Source organism: Mustela putorius, unplaced genomic scaffold (assembly GCF_011764305.1).
Source record: "Mustela putorius furo isolate JIRA1106 unplaced genomic scaffold, ASM1176430v1.1 tig00000083_pilon_pilon_pilon, whole genome shotgun sequence".
NCBI classification, from domain to species: Eukaryota; Metazoa; Chordata; class Mammalia; order Carnivora; family Mustelidae; genus Mustela; species Mustela putorius.
In genome coordinates, this window is record NW_025421273.1 from 26,674,109 (window position 1) to 26,691,231 (window position 17,123).

At 37.2% G+C, this 17,123-nt stretch overlaps 1 protein-coding gene across 4 annotated transcripts in view; it reads right to left on the reverse strand.

The window, feature by feature from the left end:
- The window catches only part of KCNIP4 (potassium voltage-gated channel interacting protein 4), a 1,128,645-nt gene that overhangs the window by 2,061 nt on the left and 1,109,461 nt on the right, over window positions 1–17,123 (reverse strand). For all 4 annotated transcript variants that reach the window (XM_004762695.3, XM_004762691.3, XM_004762693.3 and 1 more), the window contains 3 exons: window positions 3,766–3,873; window positions 1,562–1,666; window positions 925–987 (listed from right to left, as the gene is read on the reverse strand). In XM_004762695.3, the coding sequence (XP_004762752.1) occupies window positions 925–987; window positions 1,562–1,666; window positions 3,766–3,873 (276 nt within the window). The remainder of the gene's footprint in view (window positions 1–924; window positions 988–1,561; window positions 1,667–3,765; window positions 3,874–17,123) is intronic.

The following is a 17,123-nucleotide window of genomic DNA, read 5'->3' on the forward strand; positions in this document are numbered from 1 at the left end:
AAACCAGGGGATAAACTCTGTGCATTATAGGGGCACTTGGAAATTGTGAATGGCACTTGGTGAGCTGCTTATAGTAATGGTAAATAGTAGCTGACCTTGTGCTAACTTCTGGGGCTAGAAGCAAAGGAACAGCCCCAGCAGACTGATGGCACCAACTTAATGCTCTTAAAGACCACCATGTCAAAATATGAGTTGGAAAGCAAGCAGAAACCAAGAAAGGGAAAGTGTATCAATTCAAAAATTAAAAAAGCTAAAGTATCAACTAACCTCATTGTCTCTATATTTTATTTTAAAGTGTTTATTCTTAATTCTTAATCTTAGTAATTCTTAATGCTCCACCCATGCATCAAGTCAAATAATTATAGATAAGCTAAAACTGATCTCCCACCAGATGATGGAAAGCCACTTTGGATTTCCCCTCTGAATTTTCCACTCTTTATTTTTTATGACTGAAGACCATTACTGGTTCAACCAAAAAGCCATTTCTGGTGCTCATACAGTAAAGCAATGTGTTCTCCGCAGAAACTGGTTGTACACTTGGCCTGTGATGTATACTTTGCTGTACTGGAATTCTCAGTCTATGGAGATAATACGTTATATGCTCAGTGTGGAAAAAGAGCAGTTCGAATTTCACATATGTTTTAACCCTCAGTGATAAATACTCTCTAAAGGATTTAGGAAAGAAAAATGCAGTGTATGTGTAACATTGTATGTTTAGGGGTTTCTGCATAGTTCTCCTCAGGGTAGGCACTCTTTAAATGTAAATTATTTGAATTATAAATTGATGCCGGTTTTCAGAGTGGTAGGCTTCTCTCAGCTGTGTACAAGTGGTAAGGTTAGGTCAGCTTTGTATTTTGCTCAGTTCATGGTGACTAGCTGACTCTACTTAGTCTGGCTATTCTAAAAACAAAAGGGATTACTTACTTTTTGGCAACTTTCAATGAACTCATCTATGGTAACAACTCCATCTTTATTTTTGTCCATTTTCTGTTCAGGAAGAAAAGAACAAAACACTATTCAGACTTCTCCCTTGATAACCTCCCTTGATACCCTCATAGCTGAAGCTGTTGAAGAGTCCACCAGCCTCTTTTCATAGGGAAGAACTGCTTCAGAACACGAGCTAGTCCTTTCTTAGTGTAAGAATCCTATGGCCAACTGCTGTTAGTCTGTTCCCTTTTCAAGTACCATGTGGTGACCAGTTTGTGGACACTTTCAGAGCCTTGGTTTTCTCATCTATAAATTGAGACTAAAAAGGATTTATAACCATAAGGATTCTTTTGAGAATTTATTGAAAACAAACATAAAAACATGTAAAACAGCGATTTCTTAGTGTTCTGTTTAGGATATAGTGAATGTTCAATAACTGTGGTTATCAGTATTCTAATAAATTCAAAACCAAAATTATGAAATTAACATGATGGTTAATATTCTATTGTTTTATCCCTTTCAGTAAGAGGTTTTTTTTTTTCTTTTGCATTCTTTTGAATTATTGTGATACTTTGCAAGCATTAGGACATTTACTCGTTTTCACTCTGTCTCTGACTTCTACTAGCATCCCTACCTGGAAAAATGTTTCGACGTGTTGTCTAGGAGCATCTTCCTTGAGGACAGGATATGTGCATTTACCCATCATATCGTATATTGCTTTCATTATATCAAGCATTTCCTGAAAAGTAAAAGGTGCTCACATGAGGTTGTTTGCACTGAATGAAGAAACCACTCTGACAGATTATTCCTGTTCTATTTTGAATTTTTTTTTTTTTCCCATTAAGTGCCTTTTGGTTGTTCCAGGGGAAAAGCCAACTGTTTCGTGCCTTAAGAGCAGCAGGGTCAGAGCGTAAGAATTAATTCTGATCTTGATTTCAAAAGGAAGTAAATTCCTACATATCCAAGAAAGGAAAAGAATGATCTGGTTTAATGTTTAGAATTCCATAGACTTCCTATAGACTTACCTTGTTTTATTGCGTTACATATTATATATCTTTTTTTTTTTTTTAAGATTTTATTTATTTGACAGAGAGAAATCACAAGTAGATGGAGAGGCAGGCAGAGAGAGAGAGAGGGAAGCAGGCTCTCCGCCGAGCAGAGAGCCCGATGCAGGACCCGATCCCAGGACCCTGAGATCATGACCTGAGCCGAAGGCAGCGGCTTAAACCACTGAGCCACCCAGGCGCTCCCATATTATATATCTTATATGTTGATTATCAGTTTCCTTTTACTGAGAAGGAACTCTGTATCATGAGCATTACGCTAAACTAACTGATAGGTTTCAAAGCTTATTAGGATTTTCCTTGTTTTTTTTCCTACTATGGCTTTAAATTAAGAAATTACACATGTAGTTTAGTCAAAATAGTATGTATGCCTGGGAAATCCCTTGAAATTTCATTAATTTTTTAATTAAAATAAAATCTAGTTTGACTTGTCATTTCCAATCTTGGTAAAAATAATATCTAATTACTCAGACATGCAGGTTTATTGTTTCACATTTGTTTTCTTCATATTGAAATTTCCATGTAAACGTCTAGATTAAATTGGTAATACTGATGTAATATTACATTTACTTTTTAGAGAATTCAATTGTTATTAATGATAAAGTTGTTTATAATTTATACTTCATGGGTAAAACATTTTAAGATGTTTTGAGTTTAGATAAGAAGCAAGAATTTTATCTGATTTAAGCAGAATTCAGGAGATGTGGCACATGTAAGATCAGCATGTTTGTGTTAAACATAGAGATAGAAAGGAATTGAAGGGCCAAGAGGTACCTAATATCTCCAGGGCATCCAGCTACTAAATATTTACTGTATTACTGTACACCAGTTACAAGAGGCATTAGCTGTTCAGGATATGCTCAATACTCAGAAGCACTTAATATTCATGAGGTCTTACTTTAGCCATCTGTTGGTGAGAAATATTCTGGCCCCATGTATCTCCTGCTCAAAAAACACAAAACCTATGGCCTTCAATCAGGCTAACTGTCATACTCTACCTGTGGTCAGATACATTTGTCCCTGTGTCTGTCTCAGTAAGGTCAGGTAATTGCCCAGGGTCCCTTTTGTTTGAGGGGCCTCATGCTCAAATCAACTTCAGGAAAAGCAAGTGAGTCAGTGAGAAGGGACGTTATGAACATTGAGCATCCCCCAGGATTCATGTAATGTCTTTTAACCTCATTTGGACCCTATCCTAAATTTGTTAACTTACCCCATCCCTTTTCCCTTCTCACTGCGTTTTATACTAGTTTAATAAACCATTGATAGGAGTTTCTTAATTTGGTCTGTGGGCCTTTTTTCTTGGGTAGCCTGGCTGACAGTGTTTGGGGGCCCCATTACTCCCTTCAGGTTAAGTTCTATGCAATATAGGTAATTGCAGTCTCGGTAATTTTAAAATTGTATTTGTTTCCATGTTATATTGGGAGAAAAAAGGTCACAGGCCAAATATTTGAGCACGGTATGTATACATTTTCTTCCTGATTCCAACCACAGCCTTTATCCAATTTACAGTATTTATTTGAATGCCGTTAGGAAACAGGAATACAATCCTTATGTGTTTTATATTTACTTTGAAGATATATGCACCATAAACTATTCCTATCCATAGCAAGTTTTTTATTAGAGTATTTCACTACCACCACCACCATGTAAAATACTTCAGATTTCCTAAAAACACAATTTTCAAATTAATAATTTCAATTGTTTAACATATATAGTTAGAAAAGAAAAATGGAAACAGTCCAAAGGAGAGTTGTATTGGTGTGGCATTTCTTACTTCTTTAGTGATGTAGCCATCTTTATTTATGTCATACAAATTAAATGCCCAGTTGAGTTTTTCTTGAACTGTTCCCCGGAGCAAAATGGAAAGACCCTTGATGAAATCCTAAAAAAAGACATAAAAGCATAATTTGATATGACATTTCTTAAAAAAAAAAAAACAAAACACTGACTATGATAAAAGTCTTTCTCAAATGATGGAAGCAAGGATTACAGCCCTCTGGATTTTTTAACCATTATTTAGCAAGATAATGTGTTCTTGGTCTTCTGTTTCTTAGAGTTCTCCATGGGCATAAACCACTCCTTAGCTTTAACGTTCTCATCTTTGATTTGGGGACTGTGATTTAAATCACCTATGAAACTGAAAATGTTATGAGGACAGACACCCAAACAGCAAGATGCATGCTCTAAGTGATACTGGTTTTCTATCACAATTGCAAATAATTTCTTTTACGGAAAAGAATCTTCTAACACTGTACGTTATGAAATACAAGCACATACATAGCTTATTTCCCATGAAAAAAGATCTGCTAGTCTGTCTTTAAGATATGGGTCAACTTCAAGTTATAACACACATGGTCAATAGCATGGAGCTGGAAGCCAGACTGCCTGACCTCAAATTCCACTTATGTTGCTTGATAGCTTTGTGTCCTCTGACCATTTAACCTCCCTTTGCCTCAGTTTGCATATCTGTAGAATGGGGATTACCATACATACTTCTTAAAGTTTTTGTGAGGATTAAAATAGTTAAGCTTTAACAAAGTCTAGCAAAGGCATTGGTTATGTGTTTACCAAGTAAATTAGGCTGGTTTGCTTGAACTTGTTCAAATTTGAACAATTCCTATATATTTGTTGTCACGTGGAGCAGAGCTACCATCACAACGTGGTGTTTCTGAGCTTACACAGATCTAATAATCCACTGGTACATGGAATGGAAGAGTCCAAGGGGCAGGTAGCAGTGGCCTTCTGGGTGAATTTGCATTTTCTCTCTCCATTTCTATATTCTATCATCTTATAATTGTTTTCCTGTCCCAGTTTCTTAATTTTCATGATTTTTTAAAACTTTGTAATTAGGTAACATTCACATAGTTCAAAATTTAACAATACGTAAGAGGTTTGGTAAAAATTTTCCATTCCTGGACACCAGATACCCTTTTTCTTTCTCCTTGGGCAGCTTGCATTAGTAGCTTCCTGGATTACTTCCAAGGAGTTATTGTGCATATGTAAGTATGAGGCATATTTATTGATATGTGTTCCACACATCCCTTCACGAAAGTAGTCTGACAGGTTGTCCTGTACCTTTATTCCCCGCCCCCCAACCCTTAACAATCTTAGGAATAATTCAGTCTTTTTCACAGTTGCATAATTACATATGAATGTATCATAGTTTATTTAACCACTCTTCCACTGATAAGAATTGAAAGATTTCCAATTTTATTTAAAACAATTTTACAAAGAGTGACCTTATATGTATATAAGTCATACTTGAGCAAAAATATCTGTAGAATAAATGCTTAGATGTGAGATTTCTGGGTTAAAGCATTTGAACAAAATTGCTTCTGAATTGCACCCCAGTTCCCCTCTCAAAATCTATATGAGAGTATTTTTATGTATAAGGATATTATAGCTTGCCGATACTGTATAGTATCAAACTTCAATGTTTTTCAATTTTATGGAAAACTATTTCTCAGATTACTTATATTTGTATCCCAAATAAATTTGAACATATTTTTCACAAATGTCTCAATTTATAAAAACTCTTCACATATTAGTGAAATTATCCCTTGTCTGGGATATGCATTCAAGTGTTGTTTGTAGTTTGTCATTGCTTTTGATTTTTCTTATATTTATTTATGCAAGGTAGGTATTTTTTTATTTTTATATTTGTCAGTCTTTTAATATATGTCTTTTGATTTATGTCATATTGAATAGGTCTTCCCCATTTGAAGTAATAGACAGGTGTTCCCGTACTTCTTCCTACCACTTCTGAAGTTTACCTTTTTAACATTCAAATCCTTATTTGCTTGGAATTTATCCACTGTTTTTAGATAGTTGTCTGGTTTCACACTATTATTAACTACTGATTTGAGGTTAAGATTTATCATATCCTTAAATCTTTTATGTATTTGTCTATATTTCTGAAGTTTCAATTTTATTTCACTAGTAAATCTGTTTATTACCTCTATTACATTGGTTCAATTATGAAAGCATTTTAGTAATCTTAACAGCTGTTAGGGCTATTTCCTCCTGGAAGGTCTTCTTTTTCAACTTTTTTCTCTATTTTTTTTCTTGCTTTAATATTCCACATGAATTTTGAATAACCTGTTGGGGTCTTTATAGGATTTGAGGTAAATTTACAAATCAACTTTGGCAGAATTGACAACTGCATGCTGTTGAGACTTCCTAATCAAGACTATGAGAGACCTTGCCCTTGTGCAAGTCATTTTGGTCACTGAACCTATCAGTGTTCTGCTGCTGTAACAAATTACTACAACTTTAGTGACTCGAAATAATACATGTTTATTATCTTATAGTTCTGCAGGTGAGAAGTCTTGAAATGGATTTCACTGGGCTGGATCAAAATGGGAGAGCACTGGGGATATAGAGGGAGAGTTTGCTCTCTTGTCTTTTTTTTAGCTTTTAGAGGCCACTTTTGTTGTTTGGCTTATGACCCCTTTCTCCATCTCCGGAGCACATCACTTTAGTCTCTGCTTCCCTTGTCATATCTTTCTCTTCTTACTCTGATCTTCCTGTTCCCTCTTACAAGGACCCCTGTGATTACATTAGACCCACTTAGGTAATCCAGGATGATCTCCCATCTCAAGATCCTTACTCACACCTGCAAAGCTCCTTCTACCATGTAAGGTAACATATTCACAAGTTCCAGAAATTAGGATGTAGACGCTTTTGGTTTTGTTTGGATATACAAAAGCTATTACTTCTGTATGATTGTGTATGCTGCCAACTAAGTGTTTCTGTTGTTTATTATAGTTTTTCCATTGAGTCTCCTGGGTTTTTCATGGATGCAATCATATTAGCTGCAAATGGAGTTAATTTTACCTATTCTTTCCAATTTTTATATTTTTAATTACTTTCTTTTTTTCTAACTGTAGTGAATAATATATACAAGACAATATTATATAATAATAATAGCTATCCTTATTTTGTTACTGAATTTAATAAGACTGTTTCTAGTGTTTCTACTTTAAGCACGAGAGTGACTTTAATTATGCTAAGAAGGTATACAATTCTCATTTTACTAAAAAAATTTATCAAGAATAACCATTGACTGACTTTCTTGCAGAAAGGAAAAGCTGATCTACAAATTCATAGGAATTGCAAAGGGCCCCAAATAGCCAAAACAATATGGAAAAGAAAAACAAAATTAGCTCAAACTCCACTTTCGAAACTCACTACAAATCTAAAGTGCCACATTGGCATAAGAATAGACATATAGACCAGTGCAATAATATCGAGAATGTGGAAATAAACATCTGTGACCGTTGATTTTCGACAAGGGTGCCAAGACCATGCAATGGGGAAAAAAGTCATGTTTTCAACAAATCCTGCTGTGATAACCAGATAAGCATAACCTACTTCCCATCTTTATTCAGGGAAAAATGTAAAGTGAGAGAAAACGAGAACTCAAGAGAAGGCTACAAAGAATTGTAGAATTAGGTAGGCAGAGAGAAAGGAAGCTGGCAAGGGATCTTGAAAATAAGTATGAGAGGTCACATGAGTTCATTTTCCTAGAAAAGGGTGGTTCATACAAGATGCTGCTGGGGAATGAAAGTGTTCATTCAATATGGAGCAATACGGAGGTCAGCAGTGACTGATGTGAGAACTTTGCATGCAGTAGAAGAAGCAAACAGTGATGGAGACTAGGTAGCAAACTCATGACTCCTGGCTGGCCACGATGATATAAAAGTGGCTACATCTGAAGAGGAATATGGGATCACAGGAGAGATTTTTGAAGATGAGTACTTTGATTACTGGAGGGAGCCATCTATGAAGAGAAGATTACTAAAGTGTGTGTGTGTGTGAGGGAGGGAGGTAGTGCAAGAGAGGAGCTTATTCTGAGAAGGTGGGAGGGATCCAAGTTTAGGTGGAGGGTCCGAGCTGTGGGAGGAGGAGGTGTGTTTCCTCAGTTAACAAGGAAACAAGAGAACAGGCTGTGGATGCCAGTAGCTGATAAGAGCGGGAAGGTAAGTGAGTCCCCACCTGGCAGCTTCAATGGGTGTCATCTGCTTGGGAGTGAAGGGTGTTGTAGAGAGGGCAAGAATCAAGGGTTAAAGGAAAGAAGTAGGCAGTCATGGTACTAGATAATCAGGTGACTTGTGCAAATTACCCAAAGATGGATATCCCTCAAAATAATCTGTGCTATCTCCTGGAAAGTTGTTATAATATATATAAACCTGAAATATATAACACACTGTAATCAAGAATTAAGGTGCAATGTACAACTGGCAAACTATAAACTGTGGCTTTTTAGAAGCTATGAAATGGTCACTGCCAAGTATGGGAAGGTAGGCTTGTCAGAGAAAGATTGCTGGACAGTTTTTAAAGACCTGATGAGGTTGATGGTTATCAATATAAACCTTATCTGTTGCTTCAAATCATGAAGTAATAGTCATACTCTCTTAACTGAAAAGGGGGGCTGGATACAAGGTCTTTGAAGACATGCTTAGAGCATTGGTTCTCAAAACTTAGCTTGCCACATGATCCTCTGGAGGGCTTGCTAGAACACAGATCGCTGGGTCCCACCCTCAGGATTCTGATTCATTAGGTCTAGGTCAGGGTGTAAGAATATATATTTCTAGCAAATTCCAAGGGGATACTGATACTGTTGGTCCAGGAATCACACTTTGTGAACCACTGGACTACAGAAATCATCAATGGCATTGGTCCTATCACCAAACAGCAGATCAAAGTAACTTTTATTTAAAGTCACATGTGGGGATGCCTGGGTGGCTCAGTGGGTTAAGCCGCTGCCTTCGGCTCAGGTCATGATCTCAGGGTCCTGGGATCGAGTCCCGCATCGGGCTCTCTGCTCAGCAGGGAGCCTGCTTCCTTCTCTCTCTGCCTGCCTCTCCATCTACTTGTGATTTCTCTCTGTCAAATAAATAAATAAAATCTTAAAAAAAAAAAAATAAAGTCACATGTGGAGGGACGCCTGGGTGGCTCAGTTGGTTGAGCGGCTGCCTTTGGCTCTGGTCACGATCCCAGTGTCCTGAGATCGAGTCCCGCATCGGGCTCCTTGCTCGGCAGGGAGTCTGCTTCTCCCTCTGCCTCTGCCTGCCATTCTGTCTGCCTGTGCTCGCTCGCTCTCCCTCTCTCTCTCTGACAAATAAATAAATAAAATCTTTAAAAGAAAAAAAGTCACATGTGGACTTTTGTTGATTGCTTTCCTACTAAGCTCTTACTAATTTCCATTTGGTGCTTCATCCAGTTCTGCAGAAGTGCTCTCCACTTCTGGCTCTAGTGATAGAGCTGTGACCAGAGCAAATCAAGAGGTACATATTATCCCTTTGGTCAAAGCATTTGGATCTGTGGTTGGCATACAACTGAACCCAGTCCACGTCTGCTCAACATGAATAGTTAAGCTTGGAGACAAATTGATGCTGGCATCTTTTTTGTGACCATGGGAGAGCTCACCCTCAGTTGTAGCCATCCATATCTCTGGACTTTTTCTTTCTGTGAGCCAATAAAGTCATCATATTGTTTTTGTTAGTATGTGATTTTCTATTATTTGCAAACAAAAATATCCTTATTTACAAGCTGGCAGCTAATTTACACCTTAAGTACTATGTATTGCAAAACTACTTCCATTAAAAAATAGCTACAGACCTTGGGTACCCCTCTACCTTGTAATATGCCATCTTGCAGGATGATATCAATAAACAGTTACTTCAAAAGAAGAGTGATTCCTTACTTGTGGTAAAGGAAAATGAGAAACTCAGTGTATCTTATGTGGTTTTCGCTCCATGCTTTTCTGAATGGTAACTGAAATCTATCAAACAGGAGTCACAAGGCAAAAAAACAAACAAAAAGCCCTCTCAGAGTACTTTGTATAATTACCTTTTATCTGTGAAAGAAGGTTGCATGTGTTCCCTAATGCACAAAAATGGTGGATACTGAATTCTGGTTTTCATTCTCTTATGATCAAAGCAAAAGAAGAAGGCATAAAGATTTGACTTTATAATATCCCATCCTTGATCAGTTGTGACCTTGTAGGTATCTACCAGATTTTTGCTTAGTGCCTTAGTTCTGGTTGCTATGACAGGAGCATTAGTCTTCCTCTGTCAGAGGAGTTCATCAAAAGGACATGACCACTGGCTGACCCACAAGCTGGCCCAGGCAATCTGAGGCTCTTAACCCTCCCCTGTCCTTAGAATGTATGATCTATCTGCACACCATGTCTGGACAAGGAATCACTTCAAGGAAGTAGCCATGAGACCAACTAGACATATGTGACTGAATCCCATTAAGGCCTCCATAACATTTTTTAAGATTCTTGTGGGCAGTACAGAGACTTACTTGTCTTGCAGTTGCCTAAGACAAGCCTCATAGGTAAGTTCCCATACTGATTACACCTGCTACCTACCACTCTGGAGTGGCCCGCCTCTTCCTTCAGTCTCTCCTTGCTCTCTGTGTGTAGGGGACCAGTTTGGAATTTCACCAGAGGAACTACTGAGGTTGCAAACCAACATCCTGCCTCCCTACCTGTCACCCAGAATATCATGGCTTTTAATCATGTTCTTGGGGATGTTTGCCTCAAGCAGTGCTGTTTATAGTTGGGAAAACAACATTAAGTGACTTACCAATGGTAAGAAATGTTAATTCGCTAGTCAGTGACAGATTCTGTATGAAAAATCATGCATGTGTTTGGTATATTTCTTACTTTATTCTTGCTTATGTATTTTTCTGAAATTTTTAAAGATGGTTCATTTTCTCTGGTATGACCTCCCTGATTAGAGTTAAACTTCCACAGTAGTTGAGCCTCCTTTCAAAAGTATTTGAAAGACACAATCTCAGGTAGTACCTGAAGATTGCATCAGGTATTAATATGTCTAAAAAATAATAAGGAAATTTTCTAAGATTTGTGGCCTGATTTTATCATGCAGGAGGGATAATATACTTACCTCATTTGATCTATAATATGGTCTATTTAGGTGATTTAGTGTCTTAAAAGGTGATGATAGACAAGTTAGAGGAAACTTCTTTGGCTCTAGAGGCCATTAAACATTAATAAATTTTTAAACAAAAATGATATAAATACATAAATGTATATATAAATATGCTTGATTTACATAAAAATTACAGAAAGTGATACTGAAGAAATTGCAATCACACGTAATCCTATCACTTATGCAAATTGAAATCTTACCAATTTTTAAGCATACTATATTTATAGTAAAGGTCAAAAATGTATATATGTATAATATGTATGTATATTTATGTATGTATAATATGTTGTATGTAATAATATATATATGTATAATAATGTATATTTCACTTAAAATAACAAGCATTTTCCCATTTCACTGAAAAGTCATTGTGACATCACTTAAATAACTACATATTAGGTTGAACCTTACGATATTGCTGATTTTTTTTTTAAGTGGGTTCCACTCCTAACATAAAGCCCAATGTGGGGCTTTAAGTCATAATCCTGAGATTCAAAACCTGAGCTGAGTTCAAGAGTCAGATGCTCAACCAACTGAGCCACCCAAGTGTCCCAAATTGCTAATTTTTTTTTATCATATTTGTTAAGAATAGTAATTTCATGTGGTTTAATCTAATGATACTATCACAGTAGTTTTTGAGCATTTTGGATCCCAAACCACAATAATTACATTTTAAATGGTAATCTAGAGCATACACACACACAAATATACACTAGAAAGTCCTTATTTCTCTTCTATTAATTTTTTAAACATTCTTTTCTTAAAATTTTATTTTATTTTTTCAGTGTTCCAAGATTCATTGTTTATGCACCACACCCAGTGCTCCATGAAATACGTGCCCTCCTTAATACCCACCCCAGACTCACCCATTCTTGTCATTAATCTCTAAATTAATTTTACCACCTACTAATGATTGTAAATAGAGTTTGAAACACTGCTTTGTCATATGAATATATCGTAATTTACTTAACCATATTTCCTACTGGTGGCTATGTAAGTGAATTAAATTTTTTTTTCTTTATTATAAGTGATGCTGTGTAAACATTGTTTTCAGTTTCCCATCATTTTGACTTATTTCCTTAGGAAAGGAGTAGAAATCCTAGGTCCTGGGAACACTGAAATTTCATAGTAATAATGATTATAGTTTATGGATGTTTGTGGGGCGTGTGTTAGGCAATTTCTGTATGTTATTTCATGTCGGCCTCATGCAACCATAGAGAGTAGGTATTGCTGTCTTTATATTATAAAGAGATGCTCAGAGAAATCAAGTGACCAAGCCAAGGCATAAGTCAGTGAGGAGGGAGCTAAAAATCAAACCCAGACCCCGGGACTCAAAGCACAGGCCTCATTTTGACTAGAATTGAAGCAATGGGCTGTGGCTATACAGAACAGTATGAAATTAACACAGGCCATATCTTCTTTCTTGCTACTGTAGGACATAATTGTAGGGTGATGTGTAATAGTAACTCAGAGTGATTTGCAGTTCATTTTCTTCCTCATAACACTTGTAGAATATTAAGAATGCCAGGAATACATAATTCTTGTTATAAAATTACTTCATAAATGAATTAGAAAATAGCCCTAACTTCTTAAATACAAGTGTGTCAGTATGCAAATATATGTGTGACTCTGAAAAGCTTTAAGATCAGCTAAGAAGCCCAAGAGTTACATGTCCAGCAACAGTGAGACTAACAGAGATCAACTCTCTGAGACTGATGAGATGTTAACCAGGGTCACCAATATTAACTGAGCATTTTCCATGTGCCATGCAATTTTCAAGAGTCTTTAAACCCATCATTTAATCATACAACAATTTTATGAGGTATCATGATTATTTCCAGTTTACATTGAAGAAATTCAGTGTAGAGAATGAGAAACCTGCCCCAGGCATCAGAGCTAGAAGTGGTAGAATCTAGATTTGAATCCTGTGTGTGACTGACAAGCATGTGTTTTTTTAGATGAGAAGAGATTTCTGGAGCTTCCCTAGAGGCTGGATGTTAATGGAAACTAATTTAGGCCTGGGGCAGGGAAGATGTAAGATGAGCCTGGAGCATCTTGTAGTGCCAGAAATTAAGAGTGTGATGAAAAAACACAACAAAAGAGAAGAAACAAGCACAATGATAGGAGTATGTTGAAGGAACACAGTAGTCGACTTAAAAAGCTCCCAGTTGCCAAGCTGTAACAATTTCAGCAACAAAATACATAGAGGTTTACTGGATTATAATTCAAAAGAAAAAATAAATATCCATTAGTCCATACTGATATAAATGTCTTATTGAAAAAATCCATAAATGGAGGAGAAGAGACAAATATCCCAGGCAGAAGAATTCCAAATAAATTACGTAAATTATATTCTACTCTCAAGAAGGTGGAACGTAACTCCCCCATCCTAAAGTATGGGCTGTGCATAATAACTTTCTTCCAAAGAGTATGGTTTGGAAAGAGGGAAAAAAGAGTAGCTTTCCAGAGAGGAATGACCAACCCTACTTCTAATAAGTGACCAAGGTATAAGTCAACAACCATACCTCTTGTTGATAAAATTTACTTGGAACTTTAATTCTTTGGCCTTTCTCCCCAGAACATGTATCCCTCGGCTAATTATGAGAAAAAAATCAAGCAAATATGTACAAAGCATCTGACCCATAGTCCTCAAAATTGACAAGGTCATCACAAACAAGGAATATCTGAAGAACTGCACATCTGAGAGGAGCCTAAAGAGACCTAGTGGCTAAATTTAATATGGTATCCTACATAGAATGGTGGGACAAAGAAAGGACATTGGGTAACAGCCAAGATAATCTGAAGAAAGCATGGGCTTTAGTGAATAATGCATCAATATTAGTTCATTACATGTAGCAAGTATTCTATTTTAATGTATGATATTAATAATAGGGAAACTGGATGTGAGGTATATGAGAACAGTCTGTACCACCTTTGAAATTTTTCTGTGAAAGTAAACCTGGTCTAAAATGAAAAAGGAAAACCACCTTTATTTAAAAAATGAATTTTTTAAAAAAGAAGCTGACCTGTGGTCTGTCAGAGAAAGATATTTATTGTATGCTTTTCTTGTCTGTCCTGTAATAATCTGTTACCCTATATTCTAGCATGTGCCATGAAGGATTTAAAAGATACGTCCTTGGGGCCGACAGGAAGTGGTAAGCGAATGCAGGAGGAGCTGGGTACCCCCATGCAAGACGAGGCAAGACTACAGGGAAGGAGTAGGCCAGAATGATGGATGATAAGCAAAAACCAGGACACACGTGGCCTGGTCATATTCCCTGGGAATCAACAAAAAGGTATGGGTGGGGCCTAGGGCAACTGACTGAACTGTGAAACAGTTGGATTATATGAAAATGTGAGAATATAAGCTCCACGAAGACAGAGGTTTGTGTATTTGTTCACTGTTATGTTCCCAGCCAGCACTTTGGAGAGTATTTGGCATGTAGTCATGCTCAATAAGTATTTGTTAAATGTATAAATGAAATGAGAAGACTTCTGAACCTACCTTTCACTTTCCTTCCAATAGTTCCCTTGAATGGGTACTAGACAAGAAGAACAGAATTATGTGTACAGGTTGTGTAAGTGTGTGTGTATGTGTTGAGAGATATGAGAAAGATAAACCCTAATGATTAATAAATGTGATAAAATCAGAATTTTCATACCTATTGGTAACACTGCCTAAGTAATTCCCACTGATGTTTGACATCTCAAAAGAAAATAGCTATTTACTTATTTTTTTAAAGATTTTATTTATTTTGAGAGAGAGAGAGCATGCAGGCAGTGGGGTAGGGGAAGGAGAAGGATAAGCAGACTCTGATGTGGGGCTTGATCTCAAGAGGCTGAGATCATGACTTGAGCTAAAATCAAGAGTCAGGTGCTCAACCAACTGAGCCACCAGGGACCCTGAAAATAGCTGTTTAATTTGACTCATCCCTGGAAAGAAAGTTTTCTCATAACCATAAATGATATTTGGGAGGAAAACATTATTTTCTCATCACTATGAATGACAAAGAGATTACTTTTTAGCTTTAGAATATCTCCAGGCAGTGCCACTCATATTTTATTCAGTATGAATTGGATTGTCAGTGAATGGTGTTTTCTTGAAGCTTTGAACTGTAGCTCTGATGTCAAATCATCAGTCTCCGTAGGAAACGGGTATAGCTATTCCAGAACTGTTCCAAAGAAAACATTATTTTAAGTCAGCCTCAATAATTTAAGTAAACTTTCAATTTGGGACCTACTCAGAGGTATGTGTTGCCCTGATGGTGATAATGTTTGGCAGATGGTAATTGTTGAAGTGGTGGTAAAGGTTCAGAGCTGATCGTGTAACCAGCAATTGTGCCAGTGATCAGTGATTTTTGTGGATGGAATGGTCTGAAAGCGGATTGTGAATGTTGGTGATAATATTCAGTAATCAGATCATAGAATGCTATTTTAAATGTCATCTAACAAACATTGTGGCTCAGGTCCCCAGAAGGAGACAGTCTACTGAAATGGTTAAGAATGGGATTTGGAGGGACGCCTGGGTGGCTCAGTTGGTTAAGCAGCTGCCTTCGGCTCAGGTCATGATCCCAGCGTCCTGGGATCGAGTCCCACATCGGGCTCCTTGCTCAGCAGGGAGCCTGCTTCTCCCTCTGCCTCTGCCTGCCATTCTGTCTGCCTGTGCTCGCTCTCTCCCCCTCTCTCTCTCTGATGAAAAAAAAAAAAAAAAGAATGGGATTTGGAAAACTATGGCCTGAAGGGTCAAATACGGCACATATTGTTTTGTAGACAAAACAATATGGAACGCAGGGATGCTCATATACATTGGGAATGTTTGTGGCTACCACAGCAGGATTGAGTAGGTACAATAGAGACTGTATGGCCTCCAAAGCCAAAATACTTATATTTGGCTCTGTTTAGAGAAGTTCAATGACCTCTGGTTAAAAGCATAGGAGTTAGAGACTTAGAGCTGGGGTTCGATCCTGGTTCGTAAACTTTAGTGTGAACCTCATTGGTGCCAATACTTGAAGTGAACTGACATAAAACTATTTATAATGTATTTCTAATTCTCTATCTGTCATCTATCAGTCTATGTATGAGTTATATCATCTGATCTGTCTATATCGTATTAATCAGAGGGCACGAACAACTATACCAATACTTCCAAAGCTTAGTGGCTCAGTACGATTTACGCTTACTTGTCATTCGCACACAGTGATATGGGGAGAGTGCACTGTTCCTTGTAGTCATTCAGAGATCTAGGCTCCTTCTACTTTGTTGCAGGGCCAGCTGAAATACGTGAGCTGGTCCCCACAGATAGGAAGAGAGTGGAAGGAGATGGGGTCATTCCACTCACACCTCATTGGTAAAATCTCAGTCATGAATCCACCTAACTGCCCCAGAGGCTGTGATTATGGCCTATTTGTGAGATCACCAAGTAGAGCACCTGGACATAGGTCATCAGTAGCAGTCCCTGCCATGTTTACCATGTGTCCTATTTCACTGCACGAATATTACACATTTGATTATCGCATGCTGCAGGCCCTACCAGAGATATTAAATAATATGGAATAATGTACACAGGGTATTACCTCTCCAAATCTGGAAGGCTGTGAATGACAGAACTCAGCTGGCTCAAAGGATTTCAGATGAGGGGTTGGGGATCTATGTACACCTCTCAGGCAGGATAACAGTTGCTAAGAGATGCATTCCAGTGCCAGACTGTCTGAGTTTGAATCCTGGCTCTCCTACGTTTTAGCCGTGTGACCTTGGGCAGGTTACTAAACCTCTTCATGATTCCCTTTCTTCATTTGCTAGAAATGAGTTAATAATGACCTAAAATTGAGTTAATGGTGGTACCTATGAAGATGAACTCATCTGGTACATATAGTGTACTCAGCACAATTGCCTGACTCATGAATTCAAATGAGTTCTAAACAAGAGTCAGTTATTATTACGGTATATAGCTAATACTATTTTTAAACACTTATTAGTATTAGTGACTGACATACGGTAAGTGCTTCTTATATGGTGAGATGCAGAATTACCTTTCATAGCATCATAGACAATCATCTAGCCTTTGAATGAATACATTCAATGATACATAAGTGTTTAACAAGATGACCAATGTCGTTATTAATCGGCTTTGTTAGAAAAATATCTTATGTAATAACTGCTGTGTAATAAC